Here is a 20,972-nt window from a genome sequence, read left to right on the forward strand (position 1 = left end):
CAGGAGAGAAAGTTGTTGGGAGTTTTCAGCTGGTGGGGCTTGGAAATCTCTGCCAGCCACATCATAGGTGTTCTGCTACTAGGTGGGCCTGAACTCAAAGTGGATGGGCCTGGGCCCACCCAGGCCCACCCTTGGCTATGCCACTGATTAAAAGGGAAGTACCGCCGGGCTACCACAGCAGCCTGGTGGTAATTCCCACCCTCAGCACACGTCATATCGGGTGCGTACCTGGAGGCAATCAGGCAGTGCTGCATGCTGCCCGGTTACCGCTGGGTTAGTGTAGGAGACCTTACTACCACTTCAATGGGTGGCAGTAAGTGCTCCCCCCACCCCCCCAAAAAAATGTCTGCGCAGCAAGTGCTTCACTTGCCACATGGCCATTTCCTGACAAAAGAAAGACCTGCCTTTTACCCGCTGTGGCAAAAGGGGGCCTTGGAGAGCGCCAAAAACACGTGCCGATGCCAACACGGGCTAACTTTCACTGTAGCTTTGTAAAAGGGGCCCTATGTCGACAATTATGTATATGATTGCTGTTTAGAATACTAGCATAAGTCTACGTTTTAGCACCTAACTTTAGTCACAAGTACTGACATTGCCTCATGTCGAAGACTGGTGTAAATGTTCGTGCGTAACTGACAGTATTCTATAACCTTAGGGCATAAGTGCTGGGCATGTCCATGACCTGCCTTGTTCCTCCCATATCCACACCCCCTAGCAGTTGTGCATCAAAGAGATTATGTGCTAGCTCTCATATTTTATATATGGCCCCTTAAGTTGTGCATACTAATTTGGCCACATGGCCAAATTGCACGCACAACTTAATTAATTAACAAGCCAATCAGCACCAATAATTGGTACTTAACAACCAATTAGCAGCACTAATTGGCTTTAATTAGAATTCACGTGCACAACTTTCTAGGCGTATTCTACAATGCAGTGCACATAAATTCTAATGCGCACAGTCAAAAAGGGGGCATGGCCATGGTGTGGAATGAGCGCTTTGTGGGTATTTAAAAAAACTATGCACACTATTATAGAATACACCCGATCTACGCCTAACTTAGGCACAGCTATTTAGGCTGCTCACTTACTTTTTCTACCATGCAAAAATTATCTACATTTGCTTAAGTTATGCTGTTAAACAATACATGAAGTTAGATGACAAAATCTAGGGGTTACTTCCTTTTCCAATCATGGTTTAGCATAGTAGCAACCAAAATAGCTACAAAATTTAAGCATACTTGGGAAATATGTTCAAGATAGTGGTGAAGACAAAAGAGAGATGATTCTAGATTAATTAGGATCCTCAATGGAAAATAGACCAGTGGAGACTAGTTTATTGGTTAGTATGGGTGGGGGTGGAGGGCTGCACTCTGGTCTTTTCATCCATCACTGTTTCTTTGCTGCATTTTGAGGTGTTGAGGCTTGTCCCCTCTTCTTTTGTCTTGTTCAGGGGGGGCAGGGGGAGCTAAGAAACAGAGAAGTCAGGGTTCAAATCCCACCGACACTTCTTATGGCCTTGGGTAACTCACTTAACCCTCCATTTCCACAGGTATAGAATTAAATTGTAAGCCCTTTGGGGACAGGGAAATACCTGCAGTACTTGAATGTACTGTAATTCACCCTGAGCTACTTGTGGAAAGGCATGAACTAAATCCTAAATCTCTTATCTGCTCATAATTATCATGTTATTATGTATTTGAAAGTGAAAATGGCAAAAGGATAATCATATGTCTCAAAGATTGCTCTACGGGCTACCTGTATTCAGCTTTAATGTTTGAAAGCATTAAAGCTATGGAATACATTTAATCATTTTAATGATTCTCAATTTGATTATATGAAATATTGACTTTATCTTATTATCATTAACAGGAAATTACAATATGCTCAAGATTAATGGCCTCAGCGCTGCTTCATTTATGATTTAGGGATTTGGATTTAGCTCACGCCTTTTCAGTGATTACCAAATATTATCAAACAATTAATTTTCCGCTAGCCATCTACATTACACAGTGAACAAATCTTTACATGCCATTGATCTGAGCACTGTAATATGTTCTCTTATCATCAGATGCCAGTAGGGCAAACCAACATCTTCTGTAAGTGATATTTTGAACTGTGATCACAGGCCTCTGATGTTTCAGCTCTAACAAGTAAAGTACTATGATCCCCAACCATTGGCCTTCAGTCTCTGACTGCGGAAAATAAGGTTCTGCCATCTCCAGGTACCGAAATTTCAAACAGCTGGGATGAGCCCTATCATTCTGGAGTATTTCTATGGTGAATGAAGCTTTCATAAATGCAATCTGTTTCATGACAGAACCCTTTCTTGGGCAATCATTCTATTTAATCATAATAAATTGATTGTGGTCTTTTATTTAATCATAAAATCACTTGCATAGCCATGCCATTCATTTGTTGTCATGTTTTTAGAATGCAAATTGAGTCATGGATACAAAATGCTACTTAGAAAAGCAATTTGAGTGGTGCATTCTGATGTGCAGATAAGAAGTTACTTTAGCGTCATCATAAGATTCTGTATTTAAAACATTATTGAGCCGGGGGGGGGGGGGGGGGGGCTGTTAACTCTGCTAGTTAATAGTGCATCAGGCAGGTGGAAAGGAGAGGGTTGTTTTATGATGGTAGATTACACTCAAGCCTGCTATTGAACTGCCTAAATTTGACTAGCCACGTTAGAGGTCTAATATTGCATATGAGTGCTAGATGTTCACCTTGGCCATGCACACTTTTCAGGCACTAAAATTTAGGCAGACCTAAGCACCTAGCACCTTGGTAGGTTCCTAAATTGTTTCTTATTGCCATCTAAGATTGTAACATGCAGGCTTATTGGGATCACAGGATGTTAGCAGGAATGAGCTACAATTAGCATGTAGATGAGGAAATTGTATGTGCACATTAGAGAACAGTGGGTGCACGATAAATAGCATAGCTTATTCTCCCCCCCCCCCCCCTCCTCGGTTTACTGTGGGGATGCACAGCCAGAAAAGTTTGGTTTTGTGTTGTTTCCCATATCGTTTCCATGAATGTTCATTGTATTTGTTTTTATTTGGCCCTTTTTTCATCAGAAGAGTAAAGTTGTTGAGTGTGCTGTCCTGTGAGAGAGAATGTACTATAAGAACATGCACAGTTGTTTGCATATGCGCAATGGGCACTCTCTTTGCAAATAGTATGCACTCTTTTGAAAGACTGCATAACATTACAGTCAAACAATAAAACATGATGGTTTGTGTTTTTATTTCTGCTCATTTTCATTTGATAACCACATGCAACGACATGGGATATGTCATTGACATTTCCCGAGCAGCTGAAAATGAATGCCGATCCCTAGTTTACTGTACACTCAGTAAGGGAAAAATTTAACATTTGCCTTAAATCTGGGGTTTTCAACTCAATCCTTGGGACACACCATTTAGGGCACTGTCTTCTAAGTGGTGTTTTAGAATGCAAATTGAAGTTTTAATGCATGAGCAAAAAAAAATGTTAGCATGAGTTTCAGTGCATGGGCCCCTGATCTTGGTTTGTCTGGGAACGCAGATTTTCCACATACTAGATTTAACAGAACTCTAATGATTGCATTTATTATAATTATATTCAGACAACTCACTTCTTTTCTCCTTTGTACCACTCAAAGCTTGGTGGAGGAACTGATGCAATTTCACACCTTATTATTCCAGTGCGCCCAAGGGCTACTCCAGCGGGTTTCATTTCCAGGATTGTCGGAGCAACTGAAAGGAAAAGAAGTTTGCTTTTTAAGTTAAAAAATGTCTACGGCAAACCACTACAATTAAACATTTACTTCTTAATCTGTTTCTCACACATGGTATACTGTTTTTTAATCATGCCAAAGAATGAAGCCCTTTGACAGTGTGATGTACGATGTTTAATTTGCTTTCTGATTTTTGAGATCAGATATGCTCCGTCAAGGTCAAATTTGGATCAGTTTATGCAATGATTATGCCCTATCAAAAAATAACTAGCCCATAAGAAAGCTACACCAGCATGTCCTCAGTCTCAGATAAATACTGAGAAGGCGGTGAACAACAATGCATCTTGCCATATCTAAATGGGTGATCGTATGCTGTATTTTCTCGTATTTTCTCCAGAGTAAGTATTTAGTGGTGTGTTGACTACTTAAAGAAGCACTAATAATTTAACTGTATATATTTATTGGGATTTTAAGTCTAATCCCTTAGGTTAGCCTGCTCAAAATACCAGTCTGACTTTATTCGGATCCATATAGGAGGCAGTTCTACAAATTGGCACCTAGATGTACATACCACATATATGAATCATAGGTACCAATAACTGGAAGTTACACATAAATTGTATTTTATAAGGTAGCACCTAAATACTATAGTAACTGTGGATAGAGCATGGGCGGGCCAGGGGCGTGTCTCCATGCAACGGGCATAATTTATAGAATGCTATCAGTTACATGCTTTACTTTGCACATGTAGACAAACCCATTTACACCACATGGCATAAATGAGTATGTCTAAACTGAGGTACACTCAGGCTGACTTACACTAGTATTGTATAAGAGCATCTTGGCACACAGATGTCATGCTGGGTGTGTTACTACAGCTTGTGTGCTGAACTCCTTAATGCTCTATATTGAGCAAGTACAGCTGGCTAATAGAGAAGACATGTAATTTTTTGTGCTTATATTAATGTTGCCCCTGACGCAGCCTTCGGGCAAAACGTGACCATGTCGGGTCTTTTTTTTTTAATAATCTGTGATCTGCTCTGCTTTTTGTGTTACCCTATCTACAGATATATACTGCCTCTTTTTGTTGGATTGGGTGCCAATTTACAGACTTGTTCCCATAAAGTCAGACCTGCTATTTCCTTTGGATAGGCGGTGAATACCACCACTATCTGTATAATGTGAGGCCCCACACTTGGAACATTCCTGACCCTCCTTCTGCTATCTGTATAAATCACTAGTCCCTAAACCTGGTCCTGGAAGTACCCTAGCCAGTCAGATTTTCATGATATCTACAATGAATATTCATGAGAGAGATTTGCATGCACTGCTTCCTTGTTATGCAAATCTCTCTCATAAATATTCATTATGGATATCCTGAAAACCTGACTGGCTGGGGTGCCTGCAGGACCAGGTTTGGGAACCACTTGTATAAATTAAGACAAAAATCAACTTATTACAGTCAAAATTTATTTGAGTAATGATCAGCATTTTATGTGAAAAAAACCATCAAAGAGAGGCAAAAGAACCAACAGACCGTTCACAGTCAGAAGAGTTTGAAAAACCCCCCCAAGAAAACAAAGCAATATGGTAAAAAGTCTTTAATAATGCTTTCTTGATTTTTTCCCCAGTACTCCAACACACTCCAAAATAGAGTTACTGCTCAACTATCGTGTGGCTCTTGCGGTAATTTCCTTTTTGGCGTGTGTCCGATCCGCGCGTCTGAAAAAAATATTTTTTATTTTCGGGCACGCGTAACGGACGCACTCCAAGTGGCATTTGGTGCACATAGGTCATTACCGCCCAAGGTCTCAGACCCAAAATGGGTGTGCGGCAATTTTCATTTTGCCGCACGTCCATTTTCAACAAAAATTTTAAAAAGGCCTTTTTTATAGGCACTCTAAAAAAATGGATCGGCACGCACCCAAAACCCGCGCCTTTGTAAAAGGACCCCTATATTTTTCACTTTTTATTTTACCATGGGCTGCCGTCACCGATCTGCAATTTCATAAGATTTTACCCGTTTTTAGTTTAGAGGTGCAGCATTTAGAGATGTTTTTGCATTACAGATGCGTTTATTTGGACACTATGATAGTGATCTATCTTTCAGTCCAAAAATGTTTTAACATATGGTCTTCCCATTTTTCCACTATGTTGACATTCCTTATGTTTCTTATTGTCATCGTCCTGCTGCTTTATGAGGCTTAATGATGCAGCATATTAGAGATGTTTTCATATTATGATATCGATATAGGTTTTATTATATGGCTCTATTTGATTCTTATATTATTCATTATGTTAGTTATACAGTGTTTCAAGTTTCTTTATACCGTACATATGTATTTTTATTATACTTTTATTTTATTGTTTTCTCCTTGTTACCTGGTAGGAGACACATCATTGCCGCTAGGGATCTATTTTTCTATTTTGCATTTTTGAACATTGCAACCTTGGGTAAGATAGATATTTTGCCTCTTTATCTTGCACAGTACACATTTCTCCATCACTGCCCTTCTTTTATTGTGTAATCAAAAATTAGGAATATGGCACCGCTCCAACCTAATTTTATTGAAACATACACAACTAGAAAATGGATGGAGCACACCCTGTTGTATGTATCATTATGTAATTAGATGGAAGTGTCTCATACAGTCACTAAAGCACCATAGCAGTGTGCTGTATCAAAGCAAACGCTTATGTGATGTTTTTTAATCATAGACAACCTCCAACCTCCGATAGTGCAAATAATTGCTTAATAAGTGCCCTTAAAGTCTTAGTACTTCCTAATATTAATGTCCAAGTGAAAAAAATCTTTTTGTTGTTTTTTAAGCACTATCGGTGTACATAAAGCTTGAAAAATATATAGGCAGGAAAACACACTTATCTTGATATTAAAGATTCTGAAATCTTGTTGTGGTTTAAACATCCTGCATTTTCAATTCTTTTTAATCATCGCTCTGTTCTAGTCCCGGTATATGCCCAGTCCCGACAGGAGACTGTTTCGCACTTCAATGCTTTGTCAAGGGACACCTTTACATATACCTGTTGAAACATACAAAATGTTTAAGTACTTGTTATTCCTGAAATCTTAATAAATGAAATACTTGGCGTCTGGACTCACTTCAATAGCAACCGGCAACGGCAGAGAACCAACAAACATGGCGCCGGCATGATTTTAAAGTCTATGAGGACCGCCCACTGCTGGTATCGTCATGAACAGCTGTACCCAATCACAGAAAGCAATTCCACTGAAGGTATGTGTTTAAACCATGCGGTTCTAGCGTATCAAGAAAATAAATCCATTGTGTTTCCTTTTGCAGAAGTAATCTATCAATGTTTCCTCCACGGGCATTAGGTACAATGCAATCGATGACCATGCATCGTAGGGATTCACTGGAATGATGTTTATCCTAGCAATGTTGTACAAGTTTATACCAAATCCACTGATAGAAACACGATTTTGGAATATGGCAGTTGCCATCCAAAATCGTTGCGTGACAGTCTCCCTTTTTCCCAGTTTCTTCGTTTCAGAAGAATTTGCACTGATGACAATGATTTTCAGCAACAAGCGCATTCCTTTGGGGTTAAAATGTTATATCAAAATTATCCCAAGCGGGTTCTCCGAAAAGCCTACACCAGGGCAAAATATAACAACAGAGAGCTCCTCTTACAGAGCAATAAACAAGAAACTTCTGATGATCAAATTATGACCTTCATTATACGGTATGTCCCGGGCAGTGAGTGGGCTGCGAAGATAATTAGAAGACACTGGGACATAATAAGAGTTCACCCAGTTTTTGCCGAACATCATATACGTACAGCTTTTTCTCGGGCACGTAATCTAAGTGAAATTCTTAGCCTGGCTGATTTTACACACATGGAAGCAACTGCAAGCAGGTTGATAGGTGGCCATTTTAAATGCAACAAGACGGGCTGTAAAACCTGTGTTCTGACAATAGAAACCATTACTCTTCGATATAATGGCCAGATTTATCTTCTTAAACACCATACTACATGTCGGACACCTTATGTCATATAATTACATCTTCTGTCCTTGCCAGAAAGTGTATATCGGAAAATCGACTAGATCTCTGAATGCCAGGATGGTGGAACAGAGGTCTAGGATAGTGGGCCATAGTACCGGGGCTCCACTTGTACAACATTGCCAGGATAAACATCATTCCAGTGAATCCCTACGATGCATGGTCATCGATTGCATTGTACCTAATGCCCGTGGAGGAAACATTGACAGATTACTTCTGCAAAAGGAAACACAATGGATTTATTTTCTTGATACGCTAGAACCGCATGGTTTAAACACATACCTTCAGTGGAATTGCTTTCTGTGATTGGGTACAGCTGTTCATGACGATACCAGCAGTGGGCGGTCCTCATAGACTTTAAAATCATGCCGGCGCCATGTTTGTTGGTTCTCTGCCGTTGCCGGTTGCTATTGAAGTGAGTCCAGACGCCAAGTATTTCATTTATTAAGATTTCAGGAATAACAAGTACTTAAACATTTTGTATGTTTCAACAGGTATATGTAAAGGTGTCCCTTGACAAAGCATTGAAGTGCGAAACAGGCTCCTGTCGGGACTGGGCATATACCGGGACTAGAACAGAGTGATGATTAAAGAGAATTGAAAATGCAGGATGTTTAAACCACAACAAGATTTCAGAATCTTTAATATCAAGATAAGTGTGTTTTCCTGCCTATATATTTTTAAGCTTTATGTACACCGATAGTGCTTAAAAAACAACAAAAAGATTTTTTTTCACTTGGACATTAATATTAGGAAGTACTAAGACTTTAAGGGCACTTATTAAGCAATTATTTGCACTATCGGAGGTTGGAGGTTGTCTATGATTAAAAAACATCACATAAGCGTTTGCTTTGATACAGCACACTGCTATGGTGCTTTAGTGACTGTATGAGACACTTCCATCTAATTATATAATGATACATACAGCAGGGTCTTCTTTTATTGTGAGCACTCAGATATTAAGTAAGACAAACACATTATTACTTCTTTCACTTCATTGCACAGTCAGATTCACGTTGGTTTCCTTCACAATATTTTATGTCAATCTATACAAAACTGGATGGTCTTACATCAGTAGTTTTTGGATACTTATTTTATACACACAAACAGATTTTCACATATATTTGCATGTAATTTCACTGTTTCAAAGTATGTTTGTTTTCTTCACCATATCATGTATTGTCTGTATGTGTTCATTTTTATTATTTAATTATATTATATTTAAAGATATGTCTGTTTTTATTGTTTTGTTAAGAGACCCCTGAGGCAGACTTTATTGCGCCAAAACACAGCCCGTGTTGGGTCTCTCTCAGAATAAAAGGACTCTGTTTATCTCAACCCTGAAGGCCCAACTGTGCTTTTTTTCCTCTTATTTTCAAGTTTATTCTTGTCATACTTGTCAAGCCTCTAGTGTACCAAGGGCAGCGCGGTGGGGGCACTCTGCCCAAGGTGGAAGCAGCAAGGGAGTATGCAGAGCAGTTACATGGCTGTCAGCTCTGCCAGTCTCCTGCCCTGGAACAGCAAGTTGACGTCAGAGAGGGCAGGGGGCCGGAAGAGCCAATGGCTGCACGCTTGCTCTGCATACCCCCTTGCTCAGAGGAGGAGGTTGCTCCATCTGGGAAGCAACTAATGTAGGTATGCCGCTGTGTCAAGCTAATCAGATTGTACGAAATAATAACAATTAAAGAGCAATTCTATAACTTGACATCAAATTTAGGTGCTGAGAGCAAATTCTATAATGGCATCGGGGTGCCAAAGTTCTGTTATAGAATACTAGCAAAAATAGGAACTTATGGGGCCCTTTTACCAAGACAAAACACAAAACTATGGACTGGATTTACAAAAGCTTGCTACCATGTTACTGCATGCTAACACTGTTACTACACATTGGGGCACTTCTACTAAGCTGCAATATAAATGGGGAATGGGACTTGATATACTGCCTTTTGGTTTTTGCAACTACATTCAAAGTGGTTTACATATATTCAGGTACTTATTTTGTACCAGGGGCAATGGAGGATTAAGTCACTTGCCCATAGTCACAAGGAGCTGCAGTGGGAATTGTACTCAATTCCCCAGGATCAAAGCCCACTGCACTAACCACTAGGCTACTCCTCCACTAGCAGCATTCAATGTAGAAGCCTGCCCTTGCAGATCAGCAATGCGGCCGTGCCGTGCAGGCTTCTGTTTCTGTGAGTCTGACATCCTGCACGTACGTCAGACTCACAGAAACAGAAGCCTACTTGGCCGCGTTGCTGATCTGCAGGGGCAGGCTTCTACATGGAATGTTGCTAGTGGAATAGCAACATTCCATGTAGAATCTCCAATAGGGAAAGGGAAATAGGACTTGATATACCACCTTTCTGAGGTTTTTGCAACTACACTCAAGGCAGTTTACATATATTCAGGTACTTATTTTGTACCAGGGGCAATGGAGGGTTAAGTGACTTGCCCAGAGTCACAAGGAGCTGCAGTGGGAATTGAACTCAATTCCCCAGGATCAAAGTCCACTGCACTAACCACTAGGCTACTCCTTAGTGCCCTTTCAGGGGTTTTACCTGCATGCTAAAGCCATTTTTACTATAGCTGTGCTTGTTCCATTTTTTGCATTGAAGACCATATGCTAGTGCTGTCATTAGAGCAGAGCCATTAACAAAAAAATAGCATGAAAGCATTTTGTAAGTGGTAAGGGCTCATGCTCTATTCCTGTGCTAATCAATTAACATGCAGTAATGTAGCTGAGCTGATTAGCACTGGAATTCCCACTCTCTGCACACTCCAAGAAAAAATTAAAAATATTTTTTAGCACTTGGTTTCCACATGCTGATTTGGCTTTTACGGCATCCCACAATATGCCATTTTAACCTGTGTTAAGCACACAGCGGCGCTTAACATAGTGTGATAAGGTGGGAGAATTCAAGCCAGGCAGGATCAGGTGCAGGGCCAAACTACACATCCCAGAAGGTAGTGGGAAAGGGAAGCAGGAAGGTGAATTCAAAAACCTGTCAAAGACTTCACATTGGGGAGGTGGAGGGAAAGACTGGAGGGAGCAGCAGCTATGGCGCTCAGTAACCAGGAGGGGGAGCAATAATGGAAAGACTCAATTCCCCTGGGTCAAAAATCAATACAAGATGCCTTCCACCTGGGAGGCAGAGGGGGGAGCTAACCGACAGGCTGGAAAGGAGCCAGAGTTAATGGAGTGTGTGAAAGCAGAAGGAGAGAGTGCAGGACTGCCAGGTTTGGATGAACAAATGGATGTGGACTGTGATTGTACTCTGGTGGAGGGTTTCAAGGGTTTGAAGGCAGTTGGATGGTCACAGGTAGGGTTACCATTCGTCCGGATTTCCCCGGACATGTCCTCTTTTTGAGGGCATGTCCGGGGCGTCCGGCGGATTTTGCCTGCACCCACGTTTGTCCGGATTTCTGGACAAACGTGGGCGCGGGTGCGGGCAGGCGCGTGCGTGTGGGCGGGCGATCGGCGCCGTGGTAACCCTACTCCCGTCCCCTCCCCTTCCTTACCATGTTCCCTGGTGGTCTAGTGACGTCTTCGAGGCAGGAAAGAGCCCCCTCTTTCCTGCCTGGAGCGCTGCCTCCCCTGTCTATCATCCTCCTCGGTCTGGCTGGGGATTCAAAATGGCCGCCGAGAGTTGAACTCTCGCGAGGCCACTTCAACTCTCGGTGGCCATTTTGAATCTCCAGCCAGACCGAGGAGGATGCAGCAGGCAAGGACAGGCAGCGCTCCGGGCAGGAAAGAGGGGGCTCTTTCCTGCCCCGAAGAGAAGACCCTACTAGACCACCAGGGCTAGATAGTAAGTGAGGGGGGGAACCATGTGACGGGGGGCGGGGAATAGAGGGGCGGAACGAGGACCCGAAGGGGGCGTGGCGGGGGCGGGGTATGAGGTGTGGCGGGGGCGGGGTAGGGGGCGTGACATGTGTCCTCTTTTTCAGAGGACACAAAATGGTAACCCTAGTCACAGGAGTCCAGTTGCTGTGTAGAGGGAGGTGTGCTGCCATCCTACAACCACTCAGGAGAAAAGACTTTGCTGAAAAACTAGGAGGTTTGAACTTTGGAACTGGAATTCACACAGGGGGAGTTTTGCTGAGATTTTGAACCCTTTTTGAATTACTGCATTGGGGGCAGTGCTTGACACCAACTGCTTATGCAAACTGTGTTGGGGGAAGGGGACGTGGGGGCAGAGGAATAAACAGGCTTTCACTAACTGCCCGGTGTCTTGAGAGACTTTGTGATTGGACCACTGAAGGGGGGGAAGCTGGATTGCTGATCACCCAGTTTCCTGCAGTCTTGCAGGGAGAAGCACTAGTGAACTGACCACCATTCCAGTGAGATTACTACCAGGCTATTACAATAGCTTAGTAAAAGGGCCCCATTATTAGTAAATAGGTATCAGTGCACAAAATGTGACCTGTGATAAATAATGTTATTGCATATTAGTGTGCAAAAATGTGGTAGTGCATAATCCTGTTTTATTCTTTTATTCTGCCTTTATTGTCTTTTGTTAAATGTAAGTCATTTTGAATGAACTTGGTTCCCCAAGATGGTATACAAAACCGGATAAATAAATTCTGACCACAAGCTCACCTCACCTCAGCTACTCAAGCAGTGGTTTGACAACAGTGGAGTGCCAGTTTCTTCATGCACGGTGTGTAGAAGATTTCTGGAATATGGATTGAGGGAGTGTAAAGCAAGAAGAAGCTGTTCTTGACAGCGGCACGGAGGAAGTACTGAGTCAAGTGAGCAAAGAAGTATTCAAAATGGGACTGCGAGATGTGGAAAAAGGTAATTTTCTTTGACAAACGTACTTTCTGCCTCTTTGGGGATCGGGCTCGCACATACGTAAGGTGATTTCAAGGTAAAGAATGCAAGCCACAGTGTTTCAGTTTCTCTGCTAAACATCCATTGAAAATTATGGCTTGGGGTTGCATGACAGCAAGTAGCATTTACCACTGGCATGGTAAATGCCAAGGAATACATTGAGATACTGCAGAGGTGCATGATTCAATCTGCAGAGAAACTTGTTCCAGATGACTACATATTCCAGGATGACAATGCCCCATGTCATCAAGAAAAGGCAGCTAAGATCTCTACCTTCGATTGGCTTATCCAATCACCAGACTTGAATCCAATTGAGAACTTGTGACATGAAATAGCACTGGAAATATCTATGAGGCATCCCGAGATGACAGGGACACACATAACAGCCTGAAATCAAGTGGTCACTAGTCACAGTCTTCCAAAGTTGGCTTGTTCAATGCTAGGATGGTTGAAAACCACCTGTAAGAGTAAAGGCCGAAGCTGTGTTTTACGCTGTTGCATTTATGACTGAAACAGCATTTCAGAATCATTGTGCAGGGATGTCACAAAGAATAACAAAACTAAGGGGTTACAAAACCAGTGCCTGCTTACTGCAGCTTAAAAGATCTTATCATGGAGGCGTGCTCAGGATTGCGGGGTAAGTTTCGGGTTAGCACGCGCACACCATATGCTAAAAAATTATTTTAATTTTTACCATGGAGAGGGTGGGGAGTGGGCATTTCTATGGTAATGTTAGCACTCATTAGTGCATGAGCCCTTATGCACTAATCTTTTTAAATGGCCACGCTCTAATGGCAACATTAGTACATGGACAGTAAGACACAGATTCAAAAACCAACCATTTTACTGCTGCACTAAAGCCAACTTTTTATGCTGTTTTGTATAAGGGCTGCTAAATAAAGCACACATTTTTTAAAAATGGAAATGAGAAAAATAACCTAATGATACTGAAATTCCATATTGCAAAAAACTTATTCCAGAGTTTTGCACACCACTATGCTTTTGCTGATCTGTCACCACCCAAAGTCTGACTTCTTATTCCCACTGTTGATTCCTGTGCTCCTTTTACTCTGGAAGAAGGTGGCCAATTTTCAGATAGCCTATTTACCAGGGAAAGTTGTTTGAAAACTGCACTCATTATAAACTACATGAACAACTTATATCTATTGCAACAAACCCATCATTAGTGTAAGACTAAAATGAACCTCCCTTTTCTATTCACGCTATCATCATTGATCTGCATTTCTTAGAATTAGGAGAATGTAAAAGAAAAAAAGTTTTGTGTTTACACAAAATGATGATGGATGTGGAAAATTGGACAATTTAATCTCAGCTACTATTGTACTCTTGCAGATTCATAGTTGAGGAGTCAGGGTATATTTTTAAGTTTAGATAGATGATACAGACCAAAACTGAAGTAACTCTGCTTTCAATTCAAAAAATGATTTCCTATTCAGGGTTTTAAAATTTCAGCAGTGCAGTATACCAGATGAAAGGAAATAATTAAAGATCCACAGCATACAGAAAATGGAAAACAAAAGCAAATGAAAGTACACCTGCAGGGGGATAATATAAAGTAAAACCTTGTCCATTCAGTTTCTTGACAATTAAAAATAATTGCCTCTGTAGCTCTTTTATAATGGATAATTTGCATTTCCACATGTTTTAGAGATGGCATTATCTGAATCAAACAGTGTAAGGAAAGCTTAAAAATGCAAAAATAATATTCATTTGTTGTTCACTTGTTTTAAATGATCTTTTTACGTACGTTGTGGAGAGAGAGTTCTTTGTTTCTTTTCAACATTAACAAATCCTACCTTTCTGTTTTCGTTAAGGATGTGCAATTGAAAATGAAGCAAAAAATACAGTCAAAAAGGCTTTCATTTTTAAACGAAATGAAATAAAATATTCGTTTTGTTTCATCTTCCACTCAAGACTACGGATCATTAAAGTCTATGGGAGAAACAGCAGTATTGCATGCTTAGTTTCATGCCAGATAGTCTGGTGTGAGGTACTATCTGAAATATGGTTCATTATCTTTCCACTGTTGATGAACTTCCTAAAGAGAAGGGATTATGCAAAACAAGGATCCTCCATAGTACTACATTGCCTCCACGCATTGCCATGTTGCAGCATCTTGTCCATGGGTGATGTTACAACTGCTGTTGGTACTAGAGCTGAAGGTAGACCAGGAGCTAAAAAGCCAGGGCCATCTCTCAGGCTCTCAATGTCTTGGTTTTTCTGAGAGGGTTCTCTTGACTGGCAATATCAGTCATTATTGCAGTGGCTACTCTACCTAGTTGAGGTTGCTCACCCTGTGTTTTGGCTCTAAATTCAAAAACATTAAAAAAAGAAAAAAGCAAAAACAATCGTGGCTTCCCCCTGCCCCTCTTTGGATGCCTTGGCATCTTGTTACCCCTCGAGTTACTGCTGTTGCTATTGGACTGCCTAATCTAGCTGCCATTCCACTGAAACATTTTAGTTCCACAGTAAAAAAAAAAACACACAAAAAAACCAGAGAAAAGTAAGAAAAAGCAGAAGAAAAAAATTCTTTCCTTATCTGCACCCATTCATAGTGATTTTGGCTGTACTTATTGTTGGTGTTGCTTTGCCCCTCTTTTGGCACCTTGAGTTGCTCATGCTACTCTTTGATCTGTTCTGCCCTATCTTGTTTTCTTGGGCTTTTCATGCCACTCTTCCTGCTGCTCTATGGCCTGCTCATGCTGCCTTGACACTCTTGGCCATACAAAACAAAGAGGCAGGTGGTCCACTAGGTCCAGTAAGAAAGAAATAGTAGAAACAGACATGATCAGTAGAAGAAAAAGGCTTCATTAGTGGTTAATTAAAAGCATTCCTGACACAGCTATGTTTTGCCTTGCATGGGCTGCTTCAGGGAAAAAACAGTATAGTGACCCTCCCTGGAGTTTGGAGGTCCTGTACTGCCTTCTGTTGAAGTGAATGTTATACTCCATAAGGTACTGTTTTACTCCTAAATTAAAAGCATTCCCAACATTGGCTGTGTTTTGCCCATGGAGGGCGAAACACAACCATGTTGGGTGCACTTTTAATTTAACCATTAATAAAGGCTTTTTCTTCTATTGATTATATCTGCTTCCACAATCTCTTATACATTTATTTGGAGGACTAAGTGCCCTAACTTAGTCAGTGTGGTAGAGCACGGTGGTCTCTGGTGATCTCCTGAACCAACGGTTCTTTTACTGAGCAGTTCATCTAACCTTTGGTAGTGTCTGACCTGGAATATTGTAATATTGTTTCCATGATTGTGATGCCAGTACTTGATCATGGAGTGTAACCTGCATGGAGTGGCAGGTATGGCTCTGGCCAACTTATTGGGCAGAGTAGATGGACCATGTATGTCTTTATCTGCTGTCATGCACTAAGTATAACCCTTTGAGAGTTGATTTTCAGAGCCCCATAGAGTAGTCCACTTAGCTAGTCTAGTTGTGGCCAGCCAAATTAAGGAAATCTTCAGTCACAAAAGATTGTAGATAAAAATTTTTTTAATAACATCTATTACTAGTTTTGTCCACATTGCTGTAAAGGAAGGATGCTGAGGTGCATAGAGAGGAGTTTATCCAGCAGAAGAAAGCAGGTATTGATGCCCCTGTATAAGTCATTGGTGAGGCCCCACTTGGAGTACTGTATTCAGCTTTGGAGGCCGTATCTCGCTAAGGATATAAAAAGACTTGATGTGGTACAGAGAAAAGTGAAAAAAATGGTATAGGGTTTAGCAGGGGTCTTTTCCTAATGTCTCACTTTTGCTGGTTAGACCTGAACCATGTTTTCCTGAACCAAATATGGATTCTGCAGCCTGAGGCATGAATATATCAGAAACCAGCTTTCCTCAAGGAAAACTACTTCTTGGCATAGGTGTGCTAGTGACTTTATCAATGACATGTGTACATGCACTAGCTTCCACCTTATCTCCTGGGAAGGTGCGTAGAAATGTGCCGTAACGACACAGTCTCCGGAAGCATCTGTGAACCATGGAGGGGAGTTTGCTACCATCAGCCTTGTGAATGATAAGATATTCTTCCTGGAAGCTCATAAGGCCTCATTGTTATACCGTAGGTACTCTGCTGGACAGAGATACACTGCTGGTGATTGGTCCATATGTGTCATCTGACCCAAAGGAATGCCAATGCTAGGCATGAGAGAGAAAAAGAGTTTGTGGATAAGAGAAGAAGATTGCCTGGTATAGATTTCTCTCAGAGGAGCTAGAGAGACTAATTTGCCCCAAACACCTTTGAACTGAATTCTGTGCTGAGCAATGAATGAAAAAGTTCAGAAGCACCTCTGTGGCATTCTGTGAACTGAGTAATCAGCTGCACAGAGCAGGGACCTTGGACTATTCCAGATCTATCAGAGCTTGCAGGTAATCTGCTAGCGACTAGAAAAGCCGATTCTGCACATCACCTGAAGTCTTGGACCTATGGGACCACAAGAGTAAGAGAAGCAGGAATTTTCTTCTTATAGCTCAGGTTTTAGTTAACTGGTGTTCCCTGTAACTGATTGATTGTATCAGGACAGGTAGTCATTAACCTAATACTGATACTGCTGGTAATCTTTTCTCAGGATGTAATAGTTGCATCATTACTTATATTAAACCAATAGATATTCATATATCTATTGGTGTAAAAATCAGTATATTTTGGCAGTGTACAGAATTTTGTAACTTGCTTTGCATTTTGCCATATTGTTATTTTTATATCATAGTAACTTAGTAACATAGTAACATAGTAAATGACGGCAGAAAAAGACCTGCATGGTCCATCCAGTCTGCCCAACAAGACAAACTCATATGTGCTACTTTTTGTGTATACCCTACTTTGATTTGTACCTGTCCTCTTCAGGGCACAGACCGTATAAGTCTGTCCAGCACTATCCCCACCTCCCAACCACCAGCCCCGCCTCCCACCACTGGCTCTGGCACAGACCGTATAAGTCTGCCCAGCACTATCCTTGCCTCCCACCACCGGCTGGCTCTGCCACCCAATCTCGGCTAAGCTCCTTAGGTTCCATTCCTTCTGAATAGGATTCCTTTATGTTTATCCCACGCGTGTTTGAATTCTGTTACCGTTTTCATTTCCACCACCTCCCGTGGGAGGGCATTCCAAGCATCCACTACTCTCTCCGTGAAAAAATACTTCCTGACATTTTTCTTGAGTCTGCCTCCCTTCAATCTCATTTCATGTCCTCTCGTTCTACTGCCTTCGCACCTCCGGAAAAGGTTCGTTTGCGGATTAATACTTTTCAAATATTTGAACATCTGTATCATATCACCCCTGTTTCTCCTTTCTTCCAGAGTATACATGTTCAGGTCATCAAGTCTCTCCTCATACGTCTTGTAATGCAAATCCCTTACCATTCTTGTAGCTTTTCTTTGCACTGCTTCAATTCTTTTTACATCCTTCGCAAGGTACGGCCTCCAAAACTGAACACAATACTCTAGGTGGGGCCTCACCAACGACTTATACACCTCCTTTCTTCTGCTGGTCACACCTCTCTCTATACAGCCTAACAACCTTCTAGCTACGGCCACCGCCTTGTCACACTGTTTCGTCGCCTTCAGATCTTCAGATACTATCACCCCAAGCTCCCTCTCCCCGTCCATACCTATCAGATTCTCCCCGCCTAACACATACATCTCCCGAGGGTTTCTATTCCCTAAGTGCATCACTTTGCATTTCTTCGCATTGAATTTTAATTGCCAAACCTTAGACCATTCTTCTAGCTTCCGCAGATCCTTTTTCATGTTTTCCACTCCCTCCAGGGTGTCCACTCTGTTGCAGATCTTAGTATCATCCGCAAATAGGCAAACTTTACCTTCTAACCCTTCGGCAATGTCACTCACAAATATATTGAACAGAATCGGTCCCAGCACCGATCCCTGAGGCACTCCACTACTCACCTTCCCCTCCTCCGAGCGAATTCCATTCACCACCACCCTCTGGCTTCTGTCCGTCAACCAGTTCCTAATCCAGTTCACCACTTCGGGTCCTATCTTCAGCCCTTCCAGTTTATTTAAGAGCCTCCTGTGGGGAACTGTGTCGAAAGCTTTGCTGAAATCTAAGTAGATTACCTCCATAGCTCGTCCCTGATTCAATTCTCCTGTCACCCAATCAAAGAACTCAATGAGATTCATTTGGCATGATTTCCCTTTGGTAAAACCATGTTGTCTCGGATCTTGCAACTTATTGGCTTCCAGGAAATTCACTATCCTTTCCTTCAGCATCGCTTCCATTATTTTTCCAATAATCGAAGTGAGGCTTACCGGCCTGTAGTTTCCAGGTTCTTCCCTATCACCACTCTTGTGAAGAGGGACCACCTCCGCCATTCTCCAATCCTTTGGAACCTCTCCCGTCTGCAAGGATATGTTAAACAAATCTTTAAGAGGACCCGCCAGAACCTCTCTGAGCTCCCTCAATATCCTGGGGTGGATCCCATCCGGTCCCATGGCTTTATCCACCTTTAGCTTTTCAAGCTGTTCATACACACTCTCTTCCGTGAACGGTGCTCTATCCACTTCAATCTCATTTATACTTTTTGCAGTCCATCGCGGTCCTTCTCCAGGATTTTCTTCTGTGAAAACAGAACAAAAGTATCTATTTAGCAAATTTGCTTTTTCTTCATCATTATCCACATAGCGGTTCGCAGTATCTTTTAGTCTCACAATTCCCTTTTTAGTCATTCTCCTTTCACTTATATACCTGAAGAAATTTTTGTCACCCCTCCTTACATTTCTAGCCATTTGTTCTTCCGCTTGCGCTTTCGCCAGACGTATCTCTCTCTTGGCTTCTTTCAGTTTCATCCTGTATTCCTCCTTGTGTTCCTTTTCTTTAGTTTTTGTGTATTTCTGGAATGCCAACTCTTTAGCCTTTATTTTCTCAGCCACTTGCTTGGAGAACCATATCGGTTTCCTTTTTCTCTTGCTTTTATTTACTTTCCTTACATAAAGGTTTGTGGCCTTATTTATAGCTTCTGTCAGCCTGGACCACTGTCCTTCCACTTCTCGTATTTCCTCCCAGCCCATCATCTCCTTACTCAGGTATTCCCCCATTTTACTAAAGTCAGCACGCTTGAAATCCAGAACTTTGAGTTTTGAGTGGCCGCTCTCCACTTTAGCTGTAATATCAAACCAAACCGTTTGATGGTCACTGCTGCCCAGGTGGGCACCCACTCAGATATTTGACACTCTATCCCCATTTGTGAGCACCAGATCCTGTGTCGCTCCCTCCCTCGTGGGTTCCGTCACCATTTGTCTGAGCAAACCGCTTTGTAAAGCATCCACAATCTCTCTACTTTTTTCCGGCAGATTGAAATCTCCCAGCAACAGCACCTCTCTCTTGTTTCCCAACTTTTGAATATCTGCGATCAGGTCTTTATTTAGTTCCTCCAATTGTTTCGGAGGTCTGTAGACAACACCCACGTATATAGAGGTTCTATCCTCTCTTTTTAGGGTGATCCATATCGCTTCTTCCTTTTCCCAGGTCCCTGTCATTTCGGTCGCCGTGATATCATTTCTCACATATAGAGCTACTCCTCCACCTTTACGACTCTCTCTCTATCCTTCCTAAACAGATTATAGCCTGGTATGTTTGCATCCCATTCATGCAAACCATTTAGCCACGTCTCCATGATTGCAACAATGTCTAAATCTGCCTCCAACATCAGGGCTTGAAGGTCATGAACTTTATTGCTTAGACTGCGAGCATTTGTGGCCATCGCTTTCCATGTACATTTCCTGGTATGTGCTTCAACATTTGTGATTTGGGGTTGTCTTTTCTCTTTGAGTACCTTCATATCCTTTTGTTCCAACTTCATTTCTTTCTCTTCTGCCTCAGTTCTATTTTCAGGATCATCACCATGCTGTAATGGAGCAAAAGAATTCTGTAGGGGCAACACTTGTGAGGGCGGATGCCTCTGGTGCACATAGCGAAGTCTTCCTGAGCCTACTGTGAACCATCTATTCCTAGGTGGTTTTATCCTTGGAGGCAGTGGTGTGAAATTGGTTTGATTCTGTGCTGCATGGTTTTGTGTAGTCTTAGAAGCTGCTTTAAGTGCATCTAATTCCTGTTTTACCTTACTGAGCTCCTGTTTTAAACTAGCAAGCTGATGACAGACAGGACAAGCCTTAGGTCTCCAGATAATTGGCCTTGAAACTGAAACACCACAATTATTACAGAGAATAAAAGTCATCCTGTTTGTTGGAATGGGAATGAACAGGTATGCTATGATGGGGTTAATACTGTGCAAGATTAACTTTACTCCTCAGCCATACATAGGCCACCAGAGGCAGTTATAATTTGGGTGGAGTTAATTTGCAATAAGTAGAATAGTTAGGAAA

At 41.7% G+C, this 20,972-nt stretch overlaps 1 protein-coding gene across 2 annotated transcripts in view; it reads right to left on the reverse strand.

The window, feature by feature from the left end:
* Positions 1–20,972, reverse strand: part of NEGR1 (neuronal growth regulator 1) — a 710,014-nt gene that overhangs the window by 127,275 nt on the left and 561,767 nt on the right. For both annotated transcript variants that reach the window (XM_030207026.1, XM_030207025.1), the window contains exon 5: positions 3,626–3,746. In XM_030207026.1, coding sequence (XP_030062886.1) covers positions 3,626–3,746 — 121 coding nt within the window. The remainder of the gene's footprint in view (positions 1–3,625; positions 3,747–20,972) is intronic.

This window comes from Microcaecilia unicolor, chromosome 6 (genome assembly GCF_901765095.1).
Source record: "Microcaecilia unicolor chromosome 6, aMicUni1.1, whole genome shotgun sequence".
NCBI classification, from domain to species: Eukaryota; Metazoa; Chordata; class Amphibia; order Gymnophiona; family Siphonopidae; genus Microcaecilia; species Microcaecilia unicolor.